At 59.7% G+C, this 9,104-nt stretch overlaps 1 protein-coding gene across 1 annotated transcript in view; it reads right to left on the minus strand.

The window, feature by feature from the left end:
* LOC104839138 overlaps positions 1 to 9,104 on the minus strand; it is a 37,408-nt gene extending 28,304 nt beyond the window's left edge. Inside the window, exons 1-2 of the mRNA XM_010579259.1 lie at positions 6,398 to 9,104; positions 97 to 2,592 (exon numbers count right to left, since the gene is read on the minus strand). Coding sequence (XP_010577561.1) covers positions 97 to 2,592; positions 6,398 to 8,830 — 4,929 coding nt within the window. The 5' untranslated portion in view covers positions 8,831 to 9,104. The remainder of the gene's footprint in view (positions 1 to 96; positions 2,593 to 6,397) is intronic.

The raw sequence follows: 9,104 nt of genomic DNA on the forward strand, positions 1-9,104 counted from the left end.
CGGGGAGCCAGGGCGGCGGCGGGGGGGGGTAGGCGCGGTCCGGCCGCCCGGCGAGCCCTGCGCCGGCACCGCCTTCCCCTGCCCCTAGGCTCTCACCTGGCCGGGGTCCCGCAGCGTACCGGTGGCGGAGAGGAAAGCCCCGGTTTCCCTCGGTAGGGTCGCGGGGGGCGGGCAAGGCCGCAGGAAGGTGAAGTCGCTCCGGTCGGAGCCGGGGGAGAAGCAGGTGCCGTAGCACTGGGACTGGGAGTCGGTGGGTCGCAGGGTGACCTCCATGTACTTAAGGGTGCCGTCGGAGCTGAGCTGGAGCTTGGGGCTGGAGTGCTTGAAGAAGTCCCGGGAGGGCGACTCGCTGAGCCAGCAGCAGCAGCAGGGCGAGGCGGCGGCACGGCCTCTGCGCCGGAGGCACCGGGCAGCCAGGAGGGTGACGGTGGCGAGCGCCACAGTGCTAACAGCTGCCAGCGCGATGATCAGGTAGAGGGTCAGGTCCGGCTTCTCCTTGGCACCAGCCAGGAAATCCCGAGGCTTGTAGCTGTCCTCCAGGGTCACCTCCTCCAGGGCCACGGTGATGGTGACAGTGGTGGAGAGCGGTGGGTCGCCGTTGTCCATCACCTGGACAATGAGCTGCTGCGCTGCCACGTCAGTGTCCTGAAGGGCACGCGCCGTCCGCACCTCCCCGCTGTACAGCGACACGTGGAACAAGGAGGGGTCGGTGGACTGCGGCAGCAGTCGGTATGAAAGCCAAGCGTTGTGCCCGGCATCTGCATCCACTGCTGTCACCTTGGTGACCAGGTAGCCCGGTGGGGCAGACAGTGGGACCCTCTGGGGTGCCGGGACATCACTGTCACTGGCAGGGTGCAGGATGGTGGGGGGGTGGTCATTCTGGTCCAGCACAAAAATGTAGACAGTAACATTGGCGTGGAGCGGGGGGGACCCCGAGTCCCGCACAGCCACAGAGACTGGCAGAACCTGCAGCTGCTCAAAGTCAAAGGTGCGCTGAGTATAGAGGTTGCCATTGTCAGGGTTGATGTGGACAAAGGAAGAGGTGGGGGCACCCTGCACTTGGCCACTCTCTATGGAGTAAACAAGCCGGGAATTATCCCCATCGTCGGGGTCCGAGGCAGAGACAGTGCACAGCAGGGAGCCAGGTGGGTTGTTCTCTGGGAGGAAGGCATCATAGGAGGGCTGCAAGAAGCGCGGGGGGTTGTCATTCACGTCAGATATGTTGAGGAGCAGCAGGAGGGTCGTGGTGAGAGCGGGAGACCCACCATCCCGGGCAATCAGCTCCACTACATACTGTGAGGTGGACTCTCGGTCCAGGCTCTCCCGGGTGACCAGGGAGAAGTGGTTCTGAAGGGACCTGATGGCAAAAGGCACATCAGGGGAGATCTCCAAGCTCACATCCCCATTGGCCCCCGAGTCTCGGTCCCGTATGTTGAAGAGCCCCATGACGGTCTCCGGTGGGGTGTCTTCTGGCACTGGGTTCAGCAGGGAGGTGAGCAACACCTCTGGGGGGTTGTCATTGACATCCTCCACTTCCACCTGCAGTACACAGTGGCCCTCCATCTCCGGGATCCCTCCATCATGGGCTCGCACATAGATCTCATAGAAAGGTGATTCCTCAAAGTCCAGGGCCCCACTCACCCGGACCTCACCACTGCGGGGATCCAGGGCAAAGAGCCTCCGGACCGAGTCAGAGGTGTGAACCCCAAAGGAGTACTGTGTCTCCCCATTGGGGCCCTCATCAGGGTCAGATGCATTGAGCTGGAGGAGCAGGGCTCCCATGGGCATGTTTTCCGGGACTTGCACCTTGTAGATAGTGCGGTCAAAGGTGGGCGCATTGTCATTGACATCCTGGACCAGCACTGTTATCTGCACCGTGCCTGAGCGGGCTGGGCTTCCGCCATCCACAGCCGTCAGCACCAGCTGCAGTTCTGGCTGCTCTTCCCGGTCCAGGGCACGCTCCAGCACCAGTTCCGGGAAGAGTTTGCCATCCTGCTGCTGCTTGACGTCCAGGGAGAAGTGGGAGTTGGGGCTCAGCCGGTAGGAGCCCACAGCATTGGTGCCCACATCGGGGTCCTGTGCGCTCTCCAGGGGGAAGCGCGCAGCCACTGTGGCAGACTCGGCGACACGCAGGGTGCGGCGAGAGGTGGGGAAGCTCGGGGAGTTGTCATTCACATCCAGGATCTCCACTTCCAAGCGGAAGAGCTGCAGGGGGTTCTCTGTCACCACCTGCACCGACAGCACACAGCTGGCAGCCGCTCCGCACAGACGCTCCCGGTCCAGCTGCTGGCTCACCACTAGCGCGCCGTTGTCCAGGCGCATGGCAAAGTGGCGCAGGCTCTCCTCTGAACCCAGGCGCAGCCTGCGACCTGGCAGCTCCTCCACCTTCAAGCCAAGGTCCCGGGCCACGTTCCCCACCACAGTTCCCACCTCTGACTCCTCAACCACCGAGTAGCGGATCTGCCCGGAGACCCAGCCCCAGCCGCAGAGCAAAAACAAACTCAGTACTTGCCATTTCCAGGCGGGTCGCTGGAGGCTGACGCTCTCCATGTCTGTGCGCGTCCGGCCCGGGACGCAGCAGGCGCTGAGGAACTGTGAAAAAATCGCTGGGTCTCTCTTCCACGGCTTGGAAAACAGCTCCGGGGCTCCAGCAGGCTGCGGCTCCGGCTGTCAGCCTCTGAGCAGAGGGGGTGGGCTGGGGGAGGGGAACTGAATCACAGCCCCAGCGCGGAGGTGGAAGAAGGGGGGGGAGAAGTAGATTCCCCCCCCTCCCCCCCGGCTTCAGATCAGCACCCAATTGGCCAGGAGCTCCGTTCCCTCTCGGCCAGCGGTGGCTCCCCGGAGGTGCAGGAAGTGGGGGCCCGAGCCGGCATCAGCGGGGCTGCCACCCCCGGCCTCCCCTCTGCCAGCCTGAGTCACTTGCTCCCACAGCTCGTTTCCCGTTCACAGGGAAACTGCACGTCCTGGCAGCCTGGAAGCTAGGTACAAGCCCTCCCTGTGCGCTCCCCCTTCCACAATGGTGGCTTCACATCGTGCCCACAGACAAAGGGCAGCTGTCATGAGCTTGGGCCAAAGGACTTTTCATGCCTGATGAAAAGGTGCTTGTTAGAGCCCTGAGGTGCCAGGGGCTCTTCTCCCACCCCTTTTCTCCTCCCCAGCTAATGCTTTGGCTGCTGCCCGGACCCTAGGATTGCCTCTCTAAGTGAGGCATCACTGCCACCAGTACTACCGTCAGCCAGGAGAGCTTGCACTGAGACAGGGATGCCCATCCCTGCCAGCCCCCCATGGGTGTTGGAGGCAGACGGTGGGAAGGCAGAAATGGGTGCGCCATTCAAAGCTGGAACACAATTGCTCCCCACACACACCTGGCTGGATGCCCCTTCCTCACCCTGCAAAAAGGAAGGGGTCAACCTTCACAGCACCTGACTCACTGCAAATGCACAGAGCCAGCCAGCAAGCCCACTAGACCACCACCAGATTGCAACCTCAGGTCAGGATGTCACACTGGGAAGAAGGCCCGAGCCTCCCACCTGGCAGACACACATACTGAAATTCTGCTGCAGACGCAGCTTTGCAGCTAAGCAATCTCCCAGAGGGCAAAAGCAGGGGTCTCAGCCTCCCCAGGGGGGAGGGGAGCAGTAGTTTCCCCCTCTCCCTGTCCCAAAGGATGGTGGCAAGCTGCAGAGTGTAGCTCAATTCACATCCCTGCAGAAGGCTTGTGCAGGCATGCCTTGGAATCCTGTCTTCAGTGCACTTAAGGCCACCCTGACCTCCCTTGGGTGCACGCAGACCCTGGGGGGCTGGGTTCCATAGTGGTGTGGCAGGCAGGGGAGCCAGCTCCTGCCTGGGACCCTCCCTGTCTCCACCACCTGGGCACAGGGGACCTGGGGGAATAGGCGAGAGAGGCTGGGGGCACCCATGCCCAGCACGGACGACGGTGACAGGGACACCATCCTTCTGGGCGAGGACAGAGACAGTGGAGGTGCTGCCGTCGAGGGGTCTCCCTCCCCTCTGCAGCCCCTCCCTGCCCGTTCCAAGAGCCACGGGACGGGACCACTCTGCTGCCAGTCAGGGAGAGACGGAGCAAGGAACCTCGCGATTGGTGCAGAACACCGCCCGGGTCCCACCTACTGCCTGCTCCGGGAGAGGGGAAAAGGCATTCTTAAAGGGCTAACGCAGCGAAACGCTGGAGAAGTGGATTCCCCAGCTTCCAGAGACCCATACCTCTTTGGACGTACTCATTCCCCGAGGGCTTCCCACGGTGCTACCAGCAGGAAGCTGTCGCAGTAACCTTGACTCTGGGATGTGCCCTGTCCCCATCCCAGGCAGGGCCCTGGACAGTACAGCTGAGTGACAGACATTGCCACAACACAGGGTGCTATGCCCCTGGAAATGGGTTTTGTGCTGCTGCGGTGCCTCAGCAGAAGCCCCCTGTGAAGCCCACATGGTCTGGGAGAATCTGCTCTGTTTCCCGAGGTGGCTCAGTCACCAAGGGGCTGGAGCAAGGGACAGGCTTCACACGGGGGTCCTGCTGTTGCTTGGGTCTGCCAAAGCCTGGGATGGGGATGGTGGCAAGGCAGGAAGGGTATGGGGTGTCTAGGATGGAGAAGGAGATGTCCCCATTCCAGAGGGCCAGAGCTCACCCTGTGGAAAGGCTCTGACCTAGATTACCTGGGGAGCTGCTGCAGGGTAAAATCCCTCATGGGAGGACACGCTACCTGCCACAGATGGGGTCAGCACCATCCCCACTGCATCAATTTTGGGGTCTGGCTGTTACCCTGCAGAGCAAAGAGGTGTAAAGCCTTTGCAGGCTTGACACGGTCTGTGGCATTGGGCCGGATCTTCTGTCACTACAGAGACTGAAAATCCAGGGCCCAGTGCCAGCCCAGCTGGTTTCTCACTGCCAGTGTAGTACTGGGGAGTAAGGGGGAGCCATGGCTAGTGCTCGGGCTTACCACCTGCCCATTATCACCTCCTTCCATCCCCACTCTCAAATCATTACTGCCCCCACCCCCAGAGGCATCTTGCTATGACCCTTTGGTGCAGGGGACATCCTTGTCCCCAGCTGTAGCACACTCTGCACAATGCAGAGGAACACTTGCTCCTGCAGCTGCTGCAGCTGGTCCCACCTGCTACAAATCAGAAGTGCTGAGTCTGAGCAGTGACGCAAGAGGGAAAAAAGAAAAAAAAAAAAAAAGCATAAAATAATTCTGAGATGTTTCTGCCTCCGTCTGTGATTCGGCTACAGTGAGCAGGCGGCACACACAGCCCCACACCCATACACAGCTTCCACTGCACCTCACTTCCTTCTGCTCCAAGGAACTGGTCTCTCCTACTCACAGCCTCCCAGGAAAGGACACGTTACCGGCACCGACCATCTTGGCAACCCATCAGATCCCCTACCCCCTTCTGCTGGATCCACTACCTGGCCTCACCTCTGAGGATCGAAGCGTTCTTGTAATTGAAAGCTCTCAAATTAAGCTGCACAATTCCCACTGGGGGAGAAGCACAGAAGCTGCCTGCCATGCGCAAACGCCTTTCTGGCTGCAGTTTGTTCAGTCAGGACATTAGACATCACCCAGAGATAGCACATCACAAATCATGCAGGGCTTGTAATAGGGTTTTTAAAACAACAGCTGGGTGGAAGACTCACTATCCTGCTCAGAGCCACAGTCCAGCTGAGTGGAGCCCTGCAAGAGACTGGGGTAGTCTGCAGTCCCACCCACCCACCCTGAAGTTAACATCATCACAAAACTTCCATGGAAACAAAGCCGGAACCATCAGGAATCAAACATGAAGTGAGACACGGACGGCAGGGACTGCTCTGTGGCCATGGTCTGTCAAATGGAGGAACCAGCATTGTCCTTCAGCTTTGCATACTACACCATGGGAAGCGACGCCCCGATCCGCCGCTGGTGGCTCCCAGCCCCATTTGCACCACCACCTCCCCAGCCCACACCAGGGCATGACACAGAGAGACTATGTTCCCCTCCTGACCCCGCAAGTGCTCCCCTCGGCTCTCATTTTGCAAAGGGAAGGAAATACCATTAGCAGCAAACTTTCTGCCAAGGATTTGCAAGTGGCTGCAAGCTGACCTCAGGCTCTATGAGTTACTCACACAAGGCATACCCAAAACCGCATCGGAAAGACATATGTTTGTTAACCTGAGCAAGCTGACTCACTTGATCCTGCTCACTATGGTGCAAATGTCGACATTCAGGATGTCTCATTTGACTCCAGAGAAGACCTGAACTGTTCAGCTATAGCTAACCACTCTTTAGAGGCATGGCACGACTGGATATTCCCCCCAACACCAATCTGCTACCATATATGTATGGCACAAATGAACCATGTCTCTGCCCGGCACCAGGACATGCCAAGTAAGGAGCTACATTACCTCAGCAGGCGTGGGGAGCCGGCTGGCAGTGCCCACGATCTGATGGTACAGCCCTGGCTCACCATTCCTCATGGTGCTCTGGCGGCTCCCCAGGGGGCTGGAAGTGAAGGGCTTTTTACACAGGAGATCACTCTGGCGAGAGTCTGTGGTGAGATAGACTTGGTGGTAGAAGTTGGGTGGCGTGAAGCCACCACGCACAGCATCAATGTGGTGGAAAGGCCCTGGTGTCCTGTACAGGGTGCTCCTGGAGCTGTTGAACAGCTCCTTCGACTGCCTCCACTTGTAGCACTTGAAGATGCCCACTGACAACATGGTGATGAAGAAGGCTGCTGACACCAAAATCACAGCCAGGATGAGATAGAAAGTCACATGCCTCCTGGGATCATTGGTGGGTGCCACATCAGTGAGGTCAGTGAGAACCTCCTTGACCATCTCAGCCACAGAGATGGAGACAGTGGCACTGGCTGACAGCACAGGCTCCCCATGGTCTTTCAGCAGGATGACTAGTATGTGCTGGGGAGCGTCATCCTCCTGGAGCTGGCGGTCTGTGAAGATCTCTCCGCTGTGCAACCCAACTGAGAAGAGGCTGGGGTCAGTGGCCTGCAACAGGGTATAGGAGATCCAGGCATTGTACCCTGCATCCGCATCCACCGCCACCACCTTGGTGACCATGTGCCCAGCAGGAGTGCCTGGTGCCACCACATCGGTATAGGTGGCGGTGGTGTTGGGGTGAGGGTACAACACGGTTGGGGCATTGTCATTGAGGTCAGTGACAAACACACTGACTGAGACATTAGTGGCCAGAGGCGGCAAGCCGCCATCCTGGACCTGCACCATCATGCTGAACTCCACCTGGTCCTCGTGGTCCAGGGAGGTGAGCAGGTAGAGGGTACCATTCTCCCTGTTGATGGAGAAGAGGTGGCCTACAGTGGGGTCACTCTGCAAGAGGGTATAGGAGAGATGGGCATTGCGCCCAAGGTCCGGGTCTGTGGCGCTCACATTAAGGATGGGGATGCCAGGCATGTTGTTCTCCAGCACATACACATCATAGGAGTCCTGGGAAGACTTGGGCGCATTGTCATTGACATCTGACACCTGCACCTGGATCTGTTTTACCGCAGACAAGGGTGGTGAGCCTGAGTCCCTGGCTGTGATAGTGATGTTATACTCCGATGCCTTTTCCCGGTCCAGAGCTGCTTTTGTTTTCAATGTGTAGTAATTTTTGAGGGAGGAGCTGAGCATGAACGGGATCCCAGGGGAAATGAAGCAGTTTACCAGACCGTTGTCAAGGGAGTCCAAGTCTGTTACACTCAGCAGAGCTACAACCGTCCCTGGGGCTGCATCTTCAGGCACAGGGCTGTACACAGAAGTCACTGTCACCTCCGGAGCATTGTCGTTCACATCTACGACTTCCACCAGCACTTTGCAATGAGCCACACCAGGAGCAGCACCCTTGTCTTTAGCCTGTAAGTAAATCTCGTACAGCTTCGTTTCCTCATAGTCCAGCTGTCCCTTGACCCTCAATTCCCCCATGGCAGAGTCCAGAGTGAAGAGTTCTCGTACCTTGGCGGGTGTGTGGCTGCTGAAGGAATAGACAATGTCTCCATTGGGCCCATCATCCAGATCGTATGCACTGATCCTGGCGACCAGGGTACCGCTGGGTGTGTTCTCCCTCACACTTGCCTTGTACGTGGACTGGTTGAAGACCGGGGCGTTATCATTGGCGTCGACAACATCAATGAGGATCTGCACGTGGGCCGACCGTGGCGGGCTGCCTCCATCCAGTGCAGTCAAGACCAAATGCAGCTCCCGTTGCTCCTCCCTGTCCAGCTCCTTCTCCAGCACCAGCTCCGCGTACTTGCTGCCATCCACCCTCGTCTGCACGTCGAGTGCAAAGTGCGGGTTGGCGCTGAGCTGGTAGGTCTGCAAAGAGTTAATCCCCACATCGGGGTCTTGCGCGCTCTCTAGCGGGAAGCGCGCTCCGGCCGCCACCGACTCGCTGATTTCCAGCCTCGCCTGGCTGCTGGGAAAAACCGGGTCGTTGTCATTGATGTCCTGGATCTCCACGGCGCCGCTGTACAGCTCCAGCGGGTTTTCCACCACGATCTCAAAGCTGAGGGAGCAGGGAGAGAGCGCGCCGCAGAGCTCCTCCCGGTCTATCCGTTCGCTCACCAGCAGCGCGCCGCTCGTCAGATCCACCCCAAAGTACTTCTTGTTTCCGCCAGACACAACCCGCAGCCGGCGCTCCGGCAGCCGCCCGAGGTCCAGCGCCAGGTCGGCTACCACGTTCCCCACCGCGGAGCCTCTCCGCGCCTCCTCGGGAATCGCATAGCGAATCGCGGCGGAAACCCAGTCGGAAACGCCGAACAAAACCAAGAGGCTCAGTACCTGCCCCGTCGTCACCCCGCGGCTCCTCACAGCAACGCCGTTCATCGCACAGGACGGCCGCGCTCTCCGCTTCGCCCCCCCCCGCCCCGGCTAGAAATCCTCAGCTCGCCCCGTCATGCCGCTGCCCCGCGCGCCCCGGGAAGCGGCGTCCGGCGGGGAGAAGGGCATTGCTTTGCGGGCTCCGCGGTGACTCACTCCCAGGCTCTCTCTGAGACCGTCTGCGCCTCATCCCGGCTCCGAGCGGGGCCGGGCCGCCAGATTCCCCCCCGCTCCATCATTGGCCGACAGCGGCACACAGAGTCCCGGCCAATAACTGCAC

Source organism: Haliaeetus leucocephalus, unplaced genomic scaffold (genome assembly GCF_000737465.1).
Source record: "Haliaeetus leucocephalus isolate CR32 unplaced genomic scaffold, Haliaeetus_leucocephalus-4.0 Scaffold656, whole genome shotgun sequence".
NCBI classification, from domain to species: Eukaryota; Metazoa; Chordata; class Aves; order Accipitriformes; family Accipitridae; genus Haliaeetus; species Haliaeetus leucocephalus.